The sequence below is a fragment of the Schistocerca piceifrons genome, chromosome 11 (assembly GCF_021461385.2).
Source record: "Schistocerca piceifrons isolate TAMUIC-IGC-003096 chromosome 11, iqSchPice1.1, whole genome shotgun sequence".
In the NCBI taxonomy this organism is placed as follows: Eukaryota; Metazoa; Arthropoda; class Insecta; order Orthoptera; family Acrididae; genus Schistocerca; species Schistocerca piceifrons.
The window spans coordinates 63,852,674-63,877,095 of NC_060148.1; the positions used below are offsets into that span (position 1 = coordinate 63,852,674).

Below are 24,422 nucleotides of genomic sequence, written 5' to 3' on the forward strand. Positions count from 1 at the left end.
CAGTACACCATCGCAGGCGCTTCTGTCCGTGATGCCGCATCAAGGCTAACAGCAGCCACGGTCTCCGAACTGATAGTCCATGGTGCTGCAAACGTCGTCGAACTGTTCGTGCAGATGGTTGTTGTCTTGCAAACGTCCCCATCTGTTAACTCAGGGATCGAGACGTGGCTGCACGATCCGTTACAGCCATTCGGATAAGATGCCTGTCATCTCGACTGCTAGTGATACGAGGCCGTTGGGATCCAGCACGACGTTCCGTATTACCCTCCTGAATTCACCGATTCCATATTCTGCTAACAGTCATTGGATCTCGACCAACGCGAGCAGCAATGTCGCCATACGATAAACCGCAATCGCGATAGACTAAAATCCGACCTTTATCAAAGTCGGAAACGTGATGATACGCATTTCTCCTCCTTACACGAGGCATCACATCAACGTTTCAGCAGGCAACGACTGTCAACTGCTGTTTGTGTATGAGAAATCGGTTGGAAACTTTCCTCATGTCAGCACGTTGTAGGTGTCACCCTAGGCGCCAGCCTTGTGTGAATGCTCTGAAAAGCTAATCATTTGCATATCACAGCATCTTCTTCTTGTCGGTTAAATTTGGCGTCTGTAGCACGTCATCTTCGTGGTGTAGCAATTTTAATGACCAGTAGCGTACTAACACTAACATATGCAACGGCATCAAATGTAACTTATTATTGGGGCAAGACTTTGGGCTCACCCTGTACATCCACTTAACAGAGAAGGCTCAGGTCGCGAACTTAGGTTCAAAATGGTTGAAATGGCTCTGAGCACTATTGGACTGAACCGCTGAGGTCATCAGTCCCCTAGAACTTAGAACTACTTAAACCTAACTAACCTAAGTACATCATACACATCCATGCCCGAGGCAGGATTCGAACTTGCGACCGTAGCGGTCGCGCGGTTCCAGACTGTAGCGCCTAGAAACGCTCGTCCACTACGGCCGGCAGACGAACTTTACAAGGGAACCTCCCCATCGCACCCCCCTCAGATTCAGTTATAAGTTGGCACAGTGGATAGGCCTTGAAAAACTGAACGCAGATCAATCGAGAAAAGAGGAAGAAGTTGTGTGGAACTATGAAAAAAATAAGCAAAATATACAAACTGAGTAGTCCATATCCAAGATAGGCAACATCAAGGAGCGTGTGAGCTCACGAGCGCCGTGGTCCCGTGGTTTAGCGTGCGCAGCTGCGGAACGAGAGGTCCTCGGTTCAAACCTTCCTTCGACTGAAAAGTTTAATTTTTTATTTTCAGGCAATTATCAAAGTTGAGGCACTCACACATAACCAACTTCGCTCTCCAAAATTCCAGGACATGTTCAGATTTGCTTGGACATATGCAGGATTTGACGGTCTACACATGGAAAAATTTGAAAACGTGAAAAACATGTTTTGACAGAGCACAGGGAAAACTGTGAGACTGTGAAACTGTTGCATTCATTTGTTGCAGATTATGTGACAAAGTCTTTTCATCACTTTTTTGGGAGTGATTACCACATCTACAAGAAAACGTAAATGGGGCAAGGTAGAAGAATCTTTTTACTCATACACCAAGTGTGTACGTTAGGTGGGTCGACGACATATTCCTGTCCTGTGACGCACATGCCGTCACCAGCGTCGTATAGAATATATCAGACGTGTCTTCCTGTGAAGGAATCGGTTGACCTATGACCTTGCGATCAAATGTTTTCGGTTCCCTTTGGAGAGGCACGTCCTTTCGTCTACTAATCGCACGGTTTTGCGGTGCGGTCGTAAAACACAGACACTGAACTTATTACACTGAACAGAGCCGTCAATGAACGAACGGACAGATCATAACTTTGCGAAAATAAAGAAAGTAAAATTTTCACTCGAGAGAAGACTTGAACCAAGGACCCCTGATTTCGCAGCTGCTCACGCTAACCACTTTTTTTTTCTTTTTTTTTTAGTTCATTTTATTCGATGTTGTTCGTTGCGTTTGGTCTGGGCGGACGTCAGAAGACATCCGTTCAAGTTGATCGTTGATTCTTTGACTCAGTTTTTTTTTATCACAGAGAGCACGTAGCCCTGTGACGGAACACGCTGAGCTACCGTGCCGGCACCACTGGACCACGGCGCTCATGAGCTCGTATTACCCTTGATGTCGCCTATGTTGCGCATGGACTACTCAGTTTGTATATTTTGCTTATTTTTTTCGTAGTTCAACACAACTTCTTCCTGTTTTCTCGATTGATCTGTGTTGAGTTTTTCAAGGCCTATCCACTGTGCCAACTTACACCTAAATCCGAGGGGGGTGCGATGGGGAGGTTGCCTTGTTAGGTATTGCCGCTTGAGACAACGTTACTCTTTGAATGCCACGCACAGCCGGCCTCCCGGCTGCTGTTCGCACTCACTTGACGGTGCAGTGTGCGGCCGTCAGGACGGAGTGCTCGGAGATGAGCGAGCCGCCGCACAGCACCACTCCGTCCCCCAGGACGAGCGCCTGGTGCGGGAACTGCCCGACGAGTGCGCGCGCGCCGTTCACGATTCTCGCCCCGTCCAGTGGCCTCCACCTGCCTGAAACAATACGTCACGTTGTGAGACCGTCCTGCTCAGGTCTCCGCTCTCTTCAAATCAGCCTGAGCCGGCCGGTGTGGCCGAGCGGTTCTAGGCGCTACAGTCTGGAACCGAGCGACCGCTACGGTCGCAGGTTCGAATCCTGCCTCGGGCATAGATGTCTGTGACGTCCTTAGGTTAGTTAGGTGTAAGTCGTTCTAACTTCTAGGGGACTGATGACCACAGATGTTAAGTCCCATAGTGCTCAGAGCCATTCGAACCATTTGAAATCAGTCTGAGGTCGGTTGAATGCACTCGATTTGTGTATGGTCGACTGCTTCAAATGGATGCCGTTTGTCGGTAGTCACCTATTCTAATTATCTCATTTTACACATCTGGTTGCGTAGGACCAAATTGAGGAGCAAATGTCCAAGGTCATGGAACGTGTCAGTACATGGAGTTACAACATAAAAGCCGGCCGGAGTGACCGTGCGGTTCTAGGCGCTACAGTCTGGAACCGAGCCACCGCTACGGTCGCAGGTTCGAATCCCGCCTCGGGCATAGATGTGTGTGACGTCCTTAGGTTAGTTAGGTGTAAGTCGTTCTAACTTCTAGGGGACTGATGACCTTAGATGTTAAGTCCCATAGTGCTCAGAGCCATTCCAACCATTTGAAATCAGTCTGAGGTCGGTTGAACGCACTCGATTTGTATATGGTCGACTGCTTCAAATGGATGCTGTTTGTCGATAGTCACCTATCCTAATTATTTCATTTTACACATCTGGTTCCGTAGGACCAAATTGAGGAGCAAATGTCCAAGGTCATGGAACGTGTCAGTACATGGAGTTACAACATAAAAGCCGGCCGGAGTGGCCGTGCGGTTCTAGGCGCTACAGTCTGGAACCGAGCCACCGCTACGGTCGCAGGTTCGAATCCTGCCTCGGGCATATATGTGTGTGACGTCCTTAGGTTAGTTAGGTGTAAGTCGTTCTAACTTCTAGGGGACTGATGACCTTAGATGTTAAGTCCCATAGTGCTCAGAGCCATTCCAACCATTTGAAATCAGTCTGAGGTCGGTTGAATGCACTCGATTTGTGTATGGTCGACTGCTTCAAATGGATGCCGTTTGTCGGTAGTCACCTATTCTAATTATTTCATTTTACACATCTGGTTCCGTAGGACCAAATTGAGGAGCAAATGTCCAAGGTCATGGAACGTGTCAGTACATGGAGTTACAACATAAAAGCCGGCCGGAGTGGCCGTGCGGTTCTAGGCGCTACAGTCTGGAACCGAGCCACCGCTACGGTCGCAGGTTCGAATCCTGCCTCGGGCATATATGTGTGTGACGTCCTTAGGTTAGTTAGGTGTAAGTCGTTCTAACTTCTAGGGGACTGATGACCTTAGATGTTAAGTCCCATAGTGCTCAGAGCCATTCCAACCATTTGAAATCAGTCTGAGGTCGGTTGAACGCACTCGATTTGTATATGGTCGACTGCTTCAAATGGATGCTGTTTGTCGATAGTCACCTATCCTAATTATTTCATTTTACACATCTGGTTCCGTAGGACCAAATTGAGGAGCAAATGTCCAAGGTCATGGAACGTGTCAGTACATGGAGTTACAACATAAAAGCCGGCCGGAGTGGCCGTGCGGTTCTAGGCGCTACAGTCTGGAACCGAGCCACCGCTACGGTCGCAGGTTCGAATCCTGCCTCGGGCATATATGTGTGTGACGTCCTTAGGTTAGTTAGGTGTAAGTTGTTCTAACTTCTAGGGGACTGATGACCTTAGATGTTAAGTCCCATAGTGCTCAGAGCCATTCGAACCATTTGAAATCAGTCTGAGGTCGGTTGAACGCACTCGATTTGTATATGGTCGACTGCTTCAAATGGATGCTGTTTGTCGATAGTCACCTATCCTAATTATTTCATTTTACACATCTGGTTCCGTAGGACCAAATTGAGGAGCAAATGTCCAAGGTCATGGAACGTGTCAGTACATGGAGTTACAACATAAAAGCCGGCCGGAGTGGCCGTGCGGTTCTAGGCGCTACAGTCTGGAACCGAGCCACCGCTACGGTCGCAGGTTCGAATCCTGCCTCGGGCATATATGTGTGTGACGTCCTTAGGTTAGTTAGGTGTAAGTCGTTCTAACTTCTAGGGGACTGATGACCTTAGATGTTAAGTCCCATAGTGCTCAGAGCCATTCCAACCATTTGAAATCAGTCTGAGGTCGGTTGAATGCACTCGATTTGTGTATGGTCGACTGCTTCAAATGGATGCCGTTTGTCGGTAGTCACCTATTCTAATTATTTCATTTTACACATCTGGTTCCGTAGGACCAAATTGAGGAGCAAATGTCCAAGGTCATGGAACGTGTCAGTACATGGAGTTACAACATAAAAGCCGGCCGGAGTGGCCGTGCGGTTCTAGGCGCTACAGTCTGGAACCGAGCCACCGCTACGGTCGCAGGTTCGAATCCTGCCTCGGGCATATATGTGTGTGACGTCCTTAGGTTAGTTAGGTGTAAGTCGTTCTAAGTTCTAGGGGACTGATGACCTTAGATGTTAAGTCCCATAGTGCTCAGAGCCATTCCAACCATTTGAAATCAGTCTGAGGTCGGTTGAATGCACTCGATTTGTGTATGGTCGACTGCTTCAAATGGATGCCGTTTGTCGGTAGTCACCTATTCTAATTATTTCATTTTACACATCTGGTTCCGTAGGACCAAATTGAGGAGCAAATGTCCAAGGTCATGGAACGTGTCAGTACATGGAGTTACAACATAAAAGCTGGCCGGAGTGGCCATGCGGTTCTAGGCGCTACAGTCTGGAACCTAGCCACCGCTACGGTCGCAGGTTCGAATCCTGCCTCGGGCATATATGTGTGTGACGTCCTTAGGTTAGTTAGGTGTAAGTCGTTCTAACTTCTAGGGGACTGATGACCTTAGATGTTAAGTCCCATAGTGCTCAGAGAAATTCCAACCATTTGAAATCAGTCTGAGGTCGGTTGAATGCACTCGATTTGTGTATGGTCGACTGCTTCAAATGGATGCCGTTTGTCGGTAGTCACCTATTCTAATTATTTCATTTTACACATCTGGTTCCGTAGGACCAAATTGAGGAGCAAATGTCCAAGGTCATGGAACGTGTCAGTACATGGAGTTACAACATAAAAGCCGGCCGGAGTGGCCGTGCGGTTCTAGGCGCTACAGTCTGGAACCGAGCCACCGCTACGGTCGCAGGTTCGAATCCTGCCTCGGGCATATATGTGTGTGACGTCCTTAGGTTAGTTAGGTGTAAGTCGTTCTAGGGGACTGATGACCTTAGATGTTAAGTCCCATAGTGCTCAGAGAAATTCCAACCATTTGAAATCAGTCTGAGGTCGGTTGAATGCACTCGATTTGTGTATGGTCGACTGCTTCAAATGGATGCCGTTTGTCGGTAGTCACCTATTCTAATTATTTCATTTTACACATCTGGTTCCGTAGGACCAAATTGAGGAGCAAATGTCCAAGGTCATGGAACGTGTCAGTACATGGAGTTACAACATAAAAGCCGGCCGGAGTGGCCGTGCGGTTCTAGGCGCTACAGTCTGGAACCGAGCCACCGCTACGGTCGCAGGTTCGAATCCTGCCTCGGGCATATATGTGTGTGACGTCCTTAGGTTAGTTAGGTGTAAGTCGTTCTAACTTCTAGGGGACTGATGACCTTAGATGTTAAGTCCCATAGTGCTCAGAGCCATTCCAACCATTTGAAATCAGTCTGAGGTCGGTTGAATGCACTCGATTTGTGTATGGTCGACTGCTTCAAATGGATGCCGTTTGTCGGTAGTCACCTATTCTAATTATTTCATTTTACACATCTGGTTCCGTAGGACCAAATTGAGCAGCAAATGTCCAAGGTCATGGAACGTGTCAGTACATGGAGTTACAACATAAAAGCTGGCCGGAGTGGCCATGCGGTTCTAGGCGCTACAGTCTGGAACCGAGCCACCGCTACGGTCGCAGGTTCGAATCCTGCCTCGGGCATATATGTGTGTGACGTCCTTAGGTTAGTTAGGTGTAAGTCGTTCTAACTTCTAGGGGACTGATGACCTTAGATGTTAAGTCCCATAGTGCTCAGAGAAATTCCAACCATTTGAAATCAGTCTGAGGTCGGTTGAATGCACTCGATTTGTGTATGGTCGACTGCTTCAAATGGATGCCGTTTGTCGGTAGTCACCTATTCTAATTATTTCATTTTACACATCTGGTTCCGTAGGACCAAATTGAGGAGCAAATGTCCAAGGTCATGGAACGTGTCAGTACATGGAGTTACAACATAAAAGCCGGCCGGAGTGGCCGTGCGGTTCTAGGCGCTACAGTCTGGAACCGAGCCACCGCTACGGTCGCAGGTTCGAATCCTGCCTCGGGCATATATGTGTGTGACGTCCTTAGGTTAGTTAGGTGTAAGTCGTTCTAACTTCTAGGGGACTGATGACCTTGGATGTTAAGTCCCATAGTGCTCAGAGCCATTCCAACCATTTGAAATCAGTCTGAGGTCGGTTGAATGCACTCGATTTGTGTATGGTCGACTGCTTCAAATGGATGCCGTTTGTCGGTAGTCACCTATTCTAATTATTTCATTTTACACATCTGGTTCCGTAGGACCAAATTGAGGAGCAAATGTCCAAGGTCATGGAACGTGTCAGTACATGGAGTTACAACATAAAAGCCGGCCGGAGTGGCCGTGCGGTTCTAGGCGCTACAGTCTGGAACCGAGCCACCGCTATGGTCGCAGGTTCGAATCCTGCCTCGGGCATATATGTGTGTGACGTCCTTAGGTTAGTTAGGTGTAAGTCGTTCTAACTTCTAGGGGACTGATGACCTTAGATGTTAAGTCCCATAGTGCTCAGAGCCATTCCAACCATTTGAAATCAGTCTGAGGTCGGTTGAACGCACTCGATTTGTATATGGTCGACTGCTTCAAATGGATGCTGTTTGTCGATAGTCACCTATCCTAATTATTTCATTTTACACATCTGGTTCCGTAGGACCAAATTGAGGAGCAAATGTCCAAGGTCATGGAACGTGTCAGTACATGGAGTTACAACATAAAAGCCGGCCGGAGTGGCCGTGCGGTTCTAGGCGCTACAGTCTGGAACCGAGCTACCGCTACGGTCGCAGGTTCGAATCCTGCCTCGGGCATATATGTGTGTGACGTCCTTAGGTTAGTTAGGTGTAAGTCGTTCTAACTTCTAGGGGACTGATGACCTTAGATGTTAAGTCCCATAGTGCTCAGAGCCATTCCAACCATTTGAAATCAGTCTGAGGTCGGTTGAATGCACTCGATTTGTGTATGGTCGACTGCTTCAAATGGATGCCGTTTGTCGGTAGTCATCTATTCTAATTATTTCATTTTACACATCTGGTTCCGTAGGACCAAATTGAGGAGCAAATGTCCAAGGTCATGGAACGTGTCAGTACATGGAGTTACAACATAAAAGCCGGCCGGAGTGGCCGTGCGGTTCTAGGCGCTACAGTCTGGAACCGAGCCACCGCTACGGTCGCAGGTTCGAATCCCGCCTCGGGCATAGATGTGTGTGACGTCCTTAGCTTAGTTAGGTTTAAGTAGTTCTAAGTTCTAGGGGACTGATGACCTTAGATGTTAAGTCCCATAGTGCTCAGAGCCATTCCAACCATTTGAAATCAGTCTGAGGTCGGTTGAACGCACTCGATTTGTATATGGTCGACTGCTTCAAATGGATGCTGTTTGTCGATAGTCACCTATCCTAATTATTTCATTTTACACATCTGGTTCCGTAGGACCAAATTGAGGAGCAAATGTCCAAGGTCATGGAACGTGTCAGTACATGGAGTTACAACATAAAAGCCGGCCGGAGTGGCCGTGCGGTTCTAGGCGCTACAGTCTGGAACCGAGCCACCGCTACGGTCGCAGGTTCGAATCCTGCCTCGGGCATATATGTGTGTGACGTCCTTAGGTTAGTTAGGTGTAAGTCGTTCTAACTTCTAGGGGACTGATGACCTTAGATGTTAAGTCCCATAGTGCTCAGAGCCATTCGAACCATTTGAAATCAGTCGGAGGTCGGTTGAATGCACTCGATTTGTGTATGGTCGACTGCTTCAAATGGATGCCGTTTGTCGGTAGTCACCTATTCTAATTATCTCATTTTACACATCTGGTTGCGTAGGACCAAATTGAGGAGCAAATGTCCAAGGTCATGGAACGTGTCAGTACATGGAGTTACAACATAAAAGCCGGCCGGAGTGACCGTGCGGTTCTAGGCGCTACAGTCTGGAACCGAGCCACCGCTACGGTCGCAGGTTCGAATCCCGCCTCGGGCATAGATGTGTGTGACGTCCTTAGGTTAGTTAGGTTTAAGTAGTTCTAAGTTCTAGGGGACTGATGACCTTAGATGTTAAGTCCCATAGTGCTCAGAGCCATTCCAACCATTTGAAATCAGTCTGAGGTCGGTTGAACGCACTCGATTTGTATATGGTCGACTGCTTCAAATGGATGCTGTTTGTCGATAGTCACCTATCCTAATTATTTCATTTTACACATCTGGTTGCGTAGGACCAAATTGAGGAGCAAATGTCCAAGGTCATGGAACGTGTCAGTACATGGAGTTACAACATAAAAGCCGGCCGGAGTGGCCGTGCGGTTCTAGGCGCTACAGTCTGGAACCGAGCCACCGCTACGGTCGCAGGTTCGAATCCTGCCTCGGGCATATATGTGTGTGACGTCCTTAGGTTAGTTAGGTGTAAGTCGTTCTAACTTCTAGGGGACTGATGACCTTAGATGTTAAGTCCCATAGTGCTCAGAGCCATTCGAACCATTTGAAATCAGTCGGAGGTCGGTTGAATGCACTCGATTTGTGTATGGTCGACTGCTTCAAATGGATGCCGTTTGTCGGTAGTCACCTATTCTAATTATTTCATTTTACACATCTGGTTGCGTAGGACCAAATTGAGGAGCAAATGTCCAAGGTCATGGAACGTGTCAGTACATGGAGTTACAACATAAAAGCCGGCCGGAGTGGCCGTGCGGTTCTAGGCGCTACAGTCTGGAACTGAGCCACCGCTACGGTCGCAGGTTCGAATCCCGCCTCGGGCATAGATGTGTGTGACGTCCTTAGGTTAGTTAGGTTTAAGTAGTTCTAAGTTCTAGGGGACTGATGACCTTAGATGTTAAGTCCCATAGTGCTCAGAGCCATTCGAACCATTTGAAATCAGTCTGAGGTTGGTTGAACGCGCTCGATTTGTATATGGTCGACTGCTTCAAATGGATGCTGTTTGTCGATAGTCACCTATCCTAATTATTTCATTTTACACATCTGGTTCCGTAGGACCAAATTGAGGAGCAAATGTCCAAGGTCATGGAACGTGTCAGTACATGGAGTTACAACATAAAAGCCGGCCGGAGTGGCCGTGCGGTTCTAGGCGCTACAGTCTGGAACCGAGCCACCGCTACGGTCGCAGGTTCGAATCCCGCCTCGGGCATAGATGTGTGTGACGTCCTTAGGTTAGTTAGGTTTAAGTAGTTCTAAGTTCTAGGGGACTGATGACCTTAGATGTTAAGTCCCATAGTGCTCAGAGCCATTCGAACCATTTGAAATCAGTCTGAGGTCGGTTGAACGCACTCGATTTGTATATGGTCGACTGCTTCAAATGGATGCTGTTTGTCGATAGTCACCTATCCTAATTATTTCATTTTACACATCTGGTTCCGTAGGACCAAATTGAGGAGCAAATGTCCAAGGTCATGGAACGTGTCAGTACATGGAGTTACAACATAAAAGCCGGCCGGAGTGGCCGTGCGGTTCTAGGCGCTACAGTCTGGAACCGAGCCACCGCTACGGTCGCAGGTTCGAATCCTGCCACGGGCATATATGTGTGTGACGTCCTTAGGTTAGTTAGGTGTAAGTCGTTCTAACTTCTAGGGGACTGATGACCTTAGATGTTAAGTCCCATAGTGCTCAGAGCCATTCGAACCATTTGAAATCAGTCGGAGGTCGGTTGAATGCAGTCGATTTGTGTATGGTCGACTGCTTCAAATGGATGCCGTTTGTCGGTAGTCACCTATTCTAATTATCTCATTTTACACATCTGGTTGCGTAGGACCAAATTGAGGAGCAAATGTCCAAGGTCATGGAACGTGTCAGTACATGGAGTTACAACATAAAAGCCGGCCGGAGTGGCCGTGCGGTTCTAGGCGCTACAGTCTGGAACCGAGCCACCGCTACGGTCGCAGGTTCGAATCCCGCCTCGGGCATAGATGTGTGTGACGTCCTTAGGTTAGTTAGGTTTAAGTAGTTCTAAGTTCTAGGGGACTGATGACCTTAGATGTTAAGTCCCATAGTGCTCAGAGCCATTCGAACCATTTGAAATCAGTCTGAGGTCGGTTGAACGCGCTCGATTTGTATATGGTCGACTGCTTCAAATGGATGCTGTTTGTCGATAGTCACCTATCCTAATTATTTCATTTTACACATCTGGTTCCGTAGGACCAAATTGAGGAGCAAATTTCCAAGGTCATGGAACGTGTCAGTACATGGAGTTACAACATAAAAGCCGGCCGGAGTGGCCGTGCGGTTCTAGGCGCTACAGTCTGGAACCGAACCACCGCTACGGTCGCAGGTTCGAATCCCGCCTCGGGCATAGATGTGTGTGACGTCCTTAGGTTAGTTAGGTTTAAGTAGTTCTAAGTTCTAGGGGACTGATGACCTTAGATGTTAAGTCCCATAGTGCTCAGAGCCATTCGAACCATTTGAAATCAGTCTGAGGTCGGTTGAACGCGCTCGATTTGTATATGGTCGACTGCTTCAAATGGATGCTGTTTGTCGATAGTCACCTATCCTAATTATTTCATTTTACACATCTGGTTCCGTAGGACCAAATTGAGGAGCAAATGTCCAAGGTCATGGAACGTGTCAGTACATGGAGTTACAACATAAAAGCCGGCCGGAGTGGCCGTGCGGTTCTAGGCGCTACAGTCTGGAACCGAGCCACCGCTACGGTCGCAGGTTCGAATCCCGCCTCGGGCATAGATGTGTGTGACGTCCTTAGGTTAGTTAGGTTTAAGTAGTTCTAAGTTCTAGGGGACTGATGACCTTAGATGTTAAGTCCCATAGTGCTCAGAGCCATTCGAACCATTTGAAATCAGTCTGAGGTCGGTTGAACGCACTCGATTTGTATATGGTCGACTGCTTCAAATGGATGCTGTTTGTCGATAGTCACCTATCCTAATTATTTCATTTTACACATCTGGTTCCGTAGGACCAAATTGAGGAGCAAATGTCCAAGGTCATGGAACGTGTCAGTACATGGAGTTACAACATAAAAGCCGGCCGGAGTGGCCGTGCGGTTCTAGGCGCTACAGTCTGGAACCGAGCCACCGCTACGGTCGCAGGTTCGAATCCTGCCACGGGCATATATGTGTGTGACGTCCTTAGGTTAGTTAGGTGTAAGTCGTTCTAACTTCTAGGGGACTGATGACCTTAGATGTTAAGTCCCATAGTGCTCAGAGCCATTCGAACCATTTGAAATCAGTCGGAGGTCGGTTGAATGCAGTCGATTTGTGTATGGTCGACTGCTTCAAATGGATGCCGTTTGTCGGTAGTCACCTATTCTAATTATCTCATTTTACACATCTGGTTGCGTAGGACCAAATTGAGGAGCAAATGTCCAAGGTCATGGAACGTGTCAGTACATGGAGTTACAACATAAAAGCCGGCCGGAGTGGCCGTGCGGTTCTAGGCGCTACAGTCTGGAACCGAGCCACCGCTACGGTCGCAGGTTCGAATCCCGCCTCGGGCATAGATGTGTGTGACGTCCTTAGGTTAGTTAGGTTTAAGTAGTTCTAAGTTCTAGGGGACTGATGACCTTAGATGTTAAGTCCCATAGTGCTCAGAGCCATTCGAACCATTTGAAATCAGTCTGAGGTCGGTTGAACGCGCTCGATTTGTATATGGTCGACTGCTTCAAATGGATGCTGTTTGTCGATAGTCACCTATCCTAATTATTTCATTTTACACATCTGGTTCCGTAGGACCAAATTGAGGAGCAAATTTCCAAGGTCATGGAACGTGTCAGTACATGGAGTTACAACATAAAAGCCGGCCGGAGTGGCCGTGCGGTTCTAGGCGCTACAGTCTGGAACCGAACCACCGCTACGGTCGCAGGTTCGAATCCCGCCTCGGGCATAGATGTGTGTGACGTCCTTAGGTTAGTTAGGTTTAAGTAGTTCTAAGTTCTAGGGGACTGATGACCTTAGATGTTAAGTCCCATAGTGCTCAGAGCCATTCGAACCATTTGAAATCAGTCTGAGGTCGGTTGAACGCGCTCGATTTGTATATGGTCGACTGCTTCAAATGGATGCTGTTTGTCGATAGTCACCTATCCTAATTATTTCATTTTACACATCTGGTTCCGTAGGACCAAATTGAGGAGCAAATGTCCAAGGTCATGGAACGTGTCAGTACATGGAGTTACAACATAAAAGCCGGCCGGAGTGGCCGTGCGGTTCTAGGCGCTACAGTCTGGAACCGAGCCACCGCTACGGTCGCAGGTTCGAATCCCGCCTCGGGCATAGATGTGTGTGACGTCCTTAGCTTAGTTAGGTTTAAGTAGTTCTAAGTTCTAGGGGACTGATGACCTTAGATGTTAAGTCCCATAGTGCTCAGAGCCATTCGAACCATTTGAAATCAGTCTGAGGTCGGTTGAACGCACTCGATTTGTATATGGTCGACTGCTTCAAATGGATGCTGTTTGTCGGTAGTCACCTATCCTAATTATTTCATTTTACACATCTGGTTCCGTAGGACCAAATTGAGGAGCAAATGTCCAAGGTCATGGAACGTGTCAGTACATGGAGTTACAACATAAAAGCCGGCCGGAGTGGCCGTGCGGTTCTAGGCGCTACAGTCTGGAACCGAGCCACCGCTACGGTCGCAGGTTCGAATCCTGCCTCGGGCATATATGTGTGTGACGTCCTTAGGTTGGTTAGGTGTAAGTCGTTCTAACTTCTAGGGGACTGATGACCTTAGATGTTAAGTCCCATAGTGCTCAGAGCCATTCCAACCATTTGAAATCAGTCTGAGGTCGGTTGAATGCACTCGATTTGTGTATGGTCGACTGCTTCAAATGGATGCCGTTTGTCGGTAGTCACCTATTCTAATTATTTCATTTTACACATCTGGTTCCGTAGGACCAAATTGAGGAGCAAATGTCCAAGGTCATGGAACGTGTCAGTACATGGAGTTACAACATAAAAGCCGGCCGGAGTGGCCGTGCGGTTCTAGGCGCTACAGTCTGGAACCGAGCCACCGCTACGGTCGCAGGTTCGAATCCTGCCACGGGCATATATGTGTGTGACGTCCTTAGGTTAGTTAGGTGTAAGTCGTTCTAACTTCTAGGGGACTGATGACCTTAGATGTTAAGTCCCATAGTGCTCAGAGCCATTCGAACCATTTGAAATCAGTCGGAGGTCGGTTGAATGCACTCGATTTGTGTATGGTCGACTGCTTCAAATGGATGCCGTTTGTCGGTAGTCACCTATTCTAATTATCTCATTTTACACATCTGGTTGCGTAGGACCAAATTGAGGAGCAAATGTCCAAGGTCATGGAACGTGTCAGTACATGGAGTTACAACATAAAAGCCGGCCGGAGTGGCCGTGCGGTTCTAGGCGCTACAGTCTGGAACCGAGCCACCGCTACGGTCGCAGGTTCGAATCCCGCCTCGGGCATAGATGTGTGTGACGTCCTTAGGTTAGTTAGGTTTAAGTAGTTCTAAGTTCTAGGGGACTGATGACCTTAGATGTTAAGTCCCATAGTGCTCAGAGCCATTCGAACCATTTGAAATCAGTCTGAGGTCGGTTGAACGCGCTCGATTTGTATATGGTCGACTGCTTCAAATGGATGCTGTTTGTCGATAGTCACCTATCCTAATTATTTCATTTTACACATCTGGTTCCGTAGGACCAAATTGAGGAGCAAATTTCCAAGGTCATGGAACGTGTCAGTACATGGAGTTACAACATAAAAGCCGGCCGGAGTGGCCGTGCGGTTCTAGGCGCTACAGTCTGGAACCGAACCACCGCTACGGTCGCAGGTTCGAATCCCGCCTCGGGCATAGATGTGTGTGACGTCCTTAGGTTAGTTAGGTTTAAGTAGTTCTAAGTTCTAGGGGACTGATGACCTTAGATGTTAAGTCCCATAGTGCTCAGAGCCATTCGAACCATTTGAAATCAGTCTGAGGTCGGTTGAACGCGCTCGATTTGTATATGGTCGACTGCTTCAAATGGATGCTGTTTGTCGATAGTCACCTATCCTAATTATTTCATTTTACACATCTGGTTCCGTAGGACCAAATTGAGGAGCAAATGTCCAAGGTCATGGAACGTGTCAGTACATGGAGTTACAACATAAAAGCCGGCCGGAGTGGCCGTGCGGTTCTAGGCGCTACAGTCTGGAACCGAGCCACCGCTACGGTCGCAGGTTCGAATCCCGCCTCGGGCATAGATGTGTGTGACGTCCTTAGCTTAGTTAGGTTTAAGTAGTTCTAAGTTCTAGGGGACTGATGACCTTAGATGTTAAGTCCCATAGTGCTCAGAGCCATTCGAACCATTTGAAATCAGTCTGAGGTCGGTTGAACGCACTCGATTTGTATATGGTCGACTGCTTCAAATGGATGCTGTTTGTCGATAGTCACCTATCCTAATTATTTCATTTTACACATCTGGTTCCGTAGGACCAAATTGAGGAGCAAATGTCCAAGGTCATGGAACGTGTCAGTACATGGAGTTACAACATAAAAGCCGGCCGGAGTGGCCGTGCGGTTCTAGGCGCTACAGTCTGGAACCGAGCCACCTCTACGGTCGCAGGTTCGAATCCTGCCTCGGGCATATATGTGTGTGACGTCCTTAGGTTGGTTAGGTGTAAGTCGTTCTAACTTCTAGGGGACTGATGACCTTAGATGTTAAGTCCCATAGTGCTCAGAGCCATTCCAACCATTTGAAATCAGTCTGAGGTCGGTTGAATGCACTCGATTTGTGTATGGTCGACTGCTTCAAATGGATGCCGTTTGTCGGTAGTCACCTATTCTAATTATTTCATTTTACACATCTGGTTCCGTAGGACCAAATTGAGGAGCAAATGTCCAAGGTCATGGAACGTGTCAGTACATGGAGTTACAACATAAAAGCCGGCCGGAGTGGCCGTGCGGTTCTAGGCGCTACAGTCTGGAACCGAGCCACCGCTACGGTCGCAGGTTCGAATCCTGCCTCGGGCATATATGTGTGTGACGTCCTTAGGTTAGTTAGGTGTAAGTCGTTCTAACTTCTAGGCGACTGATGGCGTGAGAAGTTAAGTCGCATACTGCTCAGAGCCATTTGTGCCATTTGACCAACATAAAAGTGATAAGAGATGTAATAAAATGTTTATGAACCCAGACAAAAGACAAGCCATAAGTTTATGTAAACGCAATCAGCAATATAACACAGGAATCAGATTAATTTTTCAAGGGACTCCTCGACAAAATGGAATCAGTGACCCTTGACGAAACTCTTCAGTTTCGATTTGAAAGTGCGTGCGTTACTACAAAAATTTCGGAATGCTTGTGGTAGCTTACTGCAAATAGTTGCAGCAGTATACTGCACGACTTTCTGTACAGGAGTCAAGGAAGTCAGATGCAAATGTAGATTGGATCTGTGCCTAGTATTAAGTGAGTCAAATCTGCTAAGTCTTGGGAATAAGCTGATATTGTCGACAAGAAGCGAGCATAAAGAATATATATATATATATATATATATATATATATATATATATATATATATATATATATATATATATATACAGGGTGTAGTCGAATTAAGTTGGGTGATGCTGAGGAAATGAGAGACTTAAAGTAGTAAAGGAGTTTTGCTATTTGGTGAGCAAAATAACTGATGATGGTCGAAGTAGAGAGGATATAAAATGTAGACTGGCAATGGCAAGAAAAGCATTTCTGAAGAAGAGAAATTTGCTAACATCGAGTATAGATTTAAGTGTCAGGAAGTCGTTCCTGAAAATATTTGTATGGAGTGTAGCCATGTACGGAAGTGAAACATGGACGATAAATAGTTTGGACAAGAAGAGAATACAAGCTTTCGAAATGTGGTGCTACAGAAGAATGCTGAAGATTAGATGGGTAGATCACATAACTAATGAGGAGGTATTCAATAGGATTGGGGAGAAGAGAAGTTTGTGGCACAACTTGGCTAGAAGAAGGGATCGGTTGGTAGGACATGTTCTGAGGATCAAGGGATCACCAGTTTAGTATTGGAGGGAAGCGTGGAGGGTAAAAATGGTAGAGGAAGACCAAGAGATGAACACACTAAGCAGATTGAGAAGGATGTAAGTTGCAGTAGGTACTGGGAGATGAAGCAGCTTGAACAGGATAGAGTAGCGTGGAGAGCTGCATCAAACCAGTCTCAGGACTGAAGACCACAACAACAACATATACAGGGTGCGTCAAAAAAATGTATACACACTGTGCACTAACATAGACAATTTATTGCCCATTCTACAAGGTTAAATATCTGTGAGAAAGTAATGTTATGTTTCTTCAACAGGTGGCAGCAGTGGCAAAGAAGTAACTGCAACATGGCGGTCGTGCGTTTGAGCTTTGAAGCGCGGAAGCAGATAATTAAGTGGTGTAACAGCTAAGTGACGACGATCCAGATGGAAGGTGAGAATTTTGTGAATGGGTTCAGGAGATGGTGAGACGTGAACCGGGATTTATGGGTAGCATAATTTGGTCGGATAAAGCCCAATTCAGACTCAATGAAACTGTCAATAGGCACAATTGTGTGTAATGGGCTGAAGATAATCCTCACAGTTGAAAAGGCTGCAAGGGGCCTTTCCGCATTGAAGGTACTGTTACCGGAGAAACGTACCTAACAATGCTTTCCGACTCCATATTCCCTGCCATTCGTGCATTATACGGTAATGATGAGTTTTATTTCCAACAAGATGGCGCCCCGCCGCACTATCATAGGGACGTAGGAGCATACCTGGATCACAATGTGCCAGGCCAGTGGATAGGACGCAGGGCACCAATCGAGTTTCCTGCACGCTTATGGGGCACAGTAAAAGATGAGGTGTACAAACGTAAACCGCGTATCCTGGACACACTTTGGAATGAGATTCAGGCGGTGTGCGCAGAAATCTCATTGGTGACTCATACTCAGAAATGTATGATGCTGAAGGCCACCAGTTTGAACATTAATCACATTTGCAAAGTATATTTATTTTTCCAATTGGACTTTAAGCTTTCGATTTCCAGAAATTTAACATTGTAGAATGGGAAATAAATTTTCTATGACGCTTAAAGGTGTGTATAAATTTTTTTGACGCACCCTGTATATTGAGAGGCCAGTGTCAGAATATACAGACTAGTGAACAGGGGACGACAAGAGGGAATTGCACCATTTATTACCCGAGCCACCCGTTTATGAGACAAAAATTTTAAAATGGGAAGAGTTACCCCAAAATATAATACATACGTCATAAGCGAATGGAAAAAAAGCAAAGCAGACTACTTTTCGTATCTAACTATCACTTACAAATTGTTCAAATGGCTCTAAACACTATGGAACTCAACATCTGAGGTCATCAGTCCCCTAGACTTAGAATTACTTATTCCTAACTAACCTAAGCACATCACACACATCCATGACCGAGGCAGGATTCGAACCTGCGACCGTAGCAGCAGCACGGTTCCAGACTGAAGCGCCTAGAACTTCTCGGCCACAGTTGCCGCCTTATCACTTACTTCAGATTACTTTTGGACAGTGAAAATGGCAGCATTAAGTGTTTGAACGACATCCTCGGCTTGGGCTTTCGATGAAAGCTTACTATCTATATGAGCAGCTAGAAATCTGAACTATTCAGTTTCACTAATCATACGCCCATTCCATGAAATTAAACATCGGTTTTAATTGAATTGTGTGTTATACTCTCTAAAAACTGAGTCATACTGTGATTTAGCGTTAGTTTATTTTCTACAAGCCACGAACTTACGTCGTGCACTGCAGTATTTGAAGCAGTGCCAGCGTTGCACACAACATCCTTTACTACCAAGAAACATTTTAGAATTATCTGCAATACTAGAGGGCATATCTTTTACATAAAACAAGGAACACGAGTGGCCCCAACACTGACCCCTGGGGCACCCCCATTTAACTGTAACCCACTATATCCCACATCACAGCCTTTCTCAACACTGTAAATAATGACCTTTTGCTGTCTGCTGCTAAAGTAAGAGGTAAACCAATTGTGAGTCACTCACAGTTTTCCACAATAGTCCAACTTCTGGAGCAAAATTTTGTGATCAACAAAATCAAACGCCTTAGTTAAATAAAAAAATGCCTAGTGTTCGAAACCTTTTGTTTAATCCATCTAGTACCTCACAGAGAAAAGAGATTATAGCATTTTCAGTTGTTAAACTACTCTTAAAACCGTTCATTTCATAGCAAATAATGTGAAATGAAATGATCAATTATCCTTAATGTATAGATTTTTCAATAACTTTAGCAAGTACCGATGGCATAGAAATGGGTCTAAAATTATCTATATAATCCATTTCTCCATTTTTGTAAAGTAACTTTACTATTGACTACTTAAATCGTTCAGGAAACTGGTCTTTCTTACAAGAAAAATTACACATATGGCTAAGTACAGGGCTAACAGTTGTGGCACAGTACTTTAATATTATGCTACGTACCCCATCATATTCATGAGAGTCTATAGTCTTCAGTGATTTAATTATTGATTCAATCTCCCTGTTGTCACTATCACAGAGTAGTATCTCAGTCATCAGTCATGACAAGGCATTTTCCAACGTGTTATATGATTCCCTGTAGAAACTAAGTTTTTATTTAATTCACTGACAATGCTCAGAAAATGATTGTTAAATACTGTTTGTACGTCTGATTTATCGGTAACAGAAATATTTTTACTATGGACTGACTATATCGTCGATCTTGTGCTGCTGACCAGACACTTCCTTCACAACAAAACCACATGGTTTTAATTTTATCCTGCCAATTATTTATTGTATTTGCATCCCACATCCTCTCTGCTTTCATAATAACATTTTAGGCACTTTACAATACTGTTCGTAATGGGCTACTGTACCTCGATCGTGACTACTTCTAACATTTTGAAATAATTCCCACTTTGTTCTACATGATATCCTTATCCCACAAGTCAGCCACCCAGGCTGCCTTTTACTGCGAGTACCCTGTTTAGGACGTTCTAATGGAAAGAAACTCTCAAAGAGCATGAGAAATTTTTAAGGAAAGCATTATATTCATCATCTATGTTATCAGCACTATAAACAACCAGCAACTCTTGTTCCTTAACGAGGTTTAAAAAACTCTCTATTGCCTTTGGATCAGCTTTCCTACGTACTTTGTAATTATGTACAACATTTGTTTGAGTGCAAAATCCTATTAGTGTTAAAATTTGTGTATCATGGTCTAAAAGGCAATTCACCCTTTTACTAACAAAATGCCCATCTAATAATGAAGAATGAATAAAAATATTGTCTATGGCTATGCTACTGTTTCGCTGCACCCTGGTTGGAGAAAACAGTCTGCATCAGGTTGTATGAATTTAGGAGATCTTCCAAAATCCTTTTTCTTGCACAGTCACATACAAAATTAGTACTGAAGTCACCACATGGAAGTAATTTTTGTTACTTCCTATAAAGTGAACCAAGAACTCTTGTTAACTCGGGCAGAAATGCTCTGAAGTTAGGGGACCTATAAATAACAACAATTAGAAGTTTAGTTTCACTAAATTCAACTGCCCCTGCACAACATACATATACCTGTTCAGTGCTGTGCCATTACATGTCCATGGACTCAAGTGGAATACTGTTTTTTATGTTCACTCCGGAAAGAATTCCTTGAATAACAGCCAATTAATCCGTATTCTGGTAAAGGAAGCCTCTGAATCGTCAAATTATTTAAGTGGTGCTCTGATGTACCAATAATGGCTTATATTTTGACGAAATATGGTAATTCCTTCACTACTTGGATATCTGGCCTCCTCTGAAGTTAATTCCTTTGTTGGAGGGACTTCCTTGAAGCAGGGATACCTATCAGCTGACTTCAATCTAAAAAAGGCGCAGCTCTAACACCAGCTACTACAGTAATTTTCCCATGAGTGATCCCACCACCGCCCACTGCACTCTCACCTATAAGCTTCGCCAGCCTCCCGTTGCCATACCTGTTGAGGTGCAGGCCATGCCTAGTGAAACCTGACTGATGGACTCAACTGGCACCACTGGAACCACTGCAATGTGACCCATGTCCTCTGCCATCAGTGCCTTCTCCAATCCCATGTTAACACGCTTAACAGCAGTATTAAGATGAGGCCGATCATGACGCTGAAACGGCTGCACGAAGTGCACATTTGTGCCATTAATTTGACTAGTTATCTTTACCAGATCACCATCTACATCATACTCCCCGCCCATAACAAGACTATTACCAACCCCACCCTCAATCACTACCTGATTCTCTTTCGTAAAATTCCTACATAATTCCCTTATGTTAACAATCACCTGAGCCAACACTGCACTAGGCTTCACAATGCTGGGACCCGCTACTCACTCCCCAACACTTGCTGCAACTGCTGGCCCACACCTCTGGCATGTGATCTACCTAGCAGCAGAACCTTCTTCTTTCTGTTACACTTTGCAACTGACTTAAGCTCCCTAACTGCTGAGAACTGCTGCACGTTTGCTAGATCTACAGCTACAAGGGGCTCCACTACACTCTGCTAGTTGGTCAAATCTACTGGTTATACGCAAAGTACAACTGTCTGAATATCTTCTCCTCCTAGCTGCAGTTTTTCCAACTGCCAGTTCCATTCCCGAATGTCATTCACCCTCCTTATCATATGTAGTTCCTCCTTTGCATTTTGAAACTGCACCTGAAGAGCTCAGATCTTACGCTCCTGCCCCTCTGTCAACTTTATTTCTGCTACAAATTCTGCATTTCCCGGAGAGAATCTCGCTAGACTGCCCACTGGTTTCCCCACTGCATTCCCCCCAATGAAAATACTTTGAACAAATCTCACACCATAACCCACTATTCACGAACCTACGGTAAAGCCCAAACTTCTCCCTCATGGTAAAATGTAAAGTTACTGAAGAAATTGAACATCTACATTACCTAAGTTCAGTTACTACAGTAGAACTATTTAAATTACTAACAACAGTGATCTCGAGTTTCATTCTGTACTAAGAAAGCAACTACTTCATTAATGTGACTAAACTACAACCAATACGAATATCATAAAAACTTCACACAATTTATTATCTAGAACCAAAAATTCAAGCGACCACTGGAACACCCAACGAAATTAAATACAGTAAAAGGGAGTTTCGCTGAAATATTTCACTATAAGCGATAAGAAACATGAGTTGTAAACTACAGTACTAAATTTAATAAATGACTACAACGCACAAACAACTCTATAAACACAGTGGACAAAAACTCCAAATGTTTATTGAACCGTTATTTCACCGGAAATGGGACGAGACACTGTTGGAAACTAATAAATTTAATAACCGAACAACAGTACATAAACAACTTTGTAAGTACCTAGCTTTAGAACCGCCACAGCTGCAACTGCACGCCGCGAAATGCACAATGCTGAGACTTCGATGAACGACGTAAGCACACTCATAAATAACAGACCATTCGATTCAATAATACAAAAATAAAGACTCAGATGAATGAAAGTCAACTAATAAGTTACTTTTACAGCAATATTAATACTACGAGGGCAGTTCAATAAGTAATGCAACACATTTTTTTCTGAAACAGGGGTTGTTTTATTCAGCATTGAAATACACCAGTTTATTCCCCAACCTTTTAGCTACACAACACTATTTTTCAACGTAATCTACATTCAATGCTACGGCCTTACGCCACCTTGAAATGAGGGCCTGTATGCCTGCACGGTACCATTCCACTGGTCGATGTCGGAGCCAACGCCGTACTGCATCAATAACTTCTTCATCATCCGCGTAGTGCCTCCCACGGATTGCGTCCTTCATTGGGCCAAACATATGGAAATCCGACGGTGCGAGATCGGGGCTGTAGGGTGCATGAGGAAGAACAGTCCACTGAAGTTTTGTGAGCTCCTCTCGGGTGCGAAGACTTGTGTGAGGTCTTGCGTTGTCATGATGAAGGAGAAGTTCGTTCAGATTTTTGTGCCTACGAACACGCTGAAGTCGTTTCTTCAATTTCTGAAGAGTAGCACAATACACTTCAGAGTTGATCGTTTGACCATGGGGAAGGACATCGAACAGAATAACCCCTTCAGCGTCCCAGAAGACTGTAACCATGACTCTACCGGCTGAGGGTATGGCTTTAAACTTTTTCTTGTTAGGGGAGTGGGTGTGGCCCCACTCCATTGATTGCCGTTTTGTTTCAGGTTCGAAGTGATGAACCCATGTTTCATCGCCTGTAACAATCTTTGACAAGAAATTGTCACCCTCAGCCACATGACGAGCAAGCAATTCCGCACAGATGGTTCTCCTTTGCTCTTTATGGTGTTCGGTTAGACAACGAGGGACCCAGCGGGAACAAACCTTTGAATATCCCAACTGGTGAACAATTGAGACAGGACTACTAACAGAGATGTCAAGTTGAGCACTGAGTTGTTTGATGGTGATCCGTCGATCATCTCGAACGAGTGTGTTCGCACGCTCCGCCATTGCAGGAGTCACAGCTGTGCACGGCCGGCCCGCACGCGGGAGATCAGACAGTCTTGCTTGACCTTGCGGCGATGATGACACACGCTTTGCCCAACGACTCACCGTGCTTTTGTCCACTGCCAGATCACCGTAGACATTCTGCAAGCGCCTATGAATATCTGAGATGCCCTGGTTTTCCGCCAAAAGAAACTCGATCACTGCCCGTTGTTTGCAACGCACATCCGTTACAGACGCCATTTTAACAGCTCCGTACAGCGCTGCCACCTGTCGGAAGTCAATGAAACTATACGAGACGAAGCGGGAATGTTTGAAAATATTCCACAAGAAATTTCCGGTTTTTTCAACCAAAATTGGCTGAGAAAAAAAATGTGTTGCATTACTTATTGAACTGCCCTCGTAATAACCCTTTAAATACGTATTGAAGTCTAAAACTTCATAAAATATTGGCGAGCGATTTGAGCAGTCCTGCGCATGTGGCGTCACAGCAAATAAATTTTCATGTTGTCGAAGCTGGTTCTGGTGTAATACAACAGACACTTTCGGTTACAACACAAAATTGATTGACAACATGAGTATCTTTTCATTCCGATCATTCAAATGGTTCAAATGGATCTGAGTACTATGGGACTCAACAACTGAGGTCATCAGTCCCCTAGAACTTAGAACTACTTAAACCTAACTAACCTACGGACATCACACACATCCATGCCCGAGGCGGGATTCGAACCTGTGAGCGCAGCGGTCGCGCGGTTCCAGACTGAAGCGCCTAGCACCGCTCGGTCACTCCGGTCGGCTCCGATTACTCACCTTGCATTTCAGGGACGATGAGTGCACGTGGTACAAGTGACATTTCACAGGAAAGTGATCTAAATGCGTATCTGGAAAATTAATGTGTTGATCTCTTCTTAGAAAAAGAAGTACAATCGATTTCGTCCATAGCGACTCATTCTGTCTTGATAAAGTTTAAGCTCTAAGCCAATGTTAGAACACAGCTAGTATACGTCAAATGACGGAGAGAAGGAGAATTAGTCTTTACTGAAGTTTCAGGTTTGTATTTTTTCTTTTTTTTCTTGCTTGAAAGTACAGCAACAGCGTGATGTGT

The 24,422-nt window shown here is 45.5% G+C and overlaps 1 protein-coding gene across 1 annotated transcript in view; it reads right to left on the reverse strand.

Annotated features, from left to right (window-relative positions):
- LOC124719695 (chymotrypsin-like protease CTRL-1) overlaps positions 1–24,170 on the reverse strand; it is a 122,124-nt gene extending 97,954 nt beyond the window's left edge. Inside the window, exons 1-2 of the mRNA XM_047244903.1 lie at positions 24,128–24,170; positions 2,399–2,561 (exon numbers count right to left, since the gene is read on the reverse strand). Coding sequence (XP_047100859.1) covers positions 2,399–2,561; positions 24,128–24,170 — 206 coding nt within the window. The remainder of the gene's footprint in view (positions 1–2,398; positions 2,562–24,127) is intronic.
- Positions 24,171–24,422: the final 252 nt, after the last annotated feature.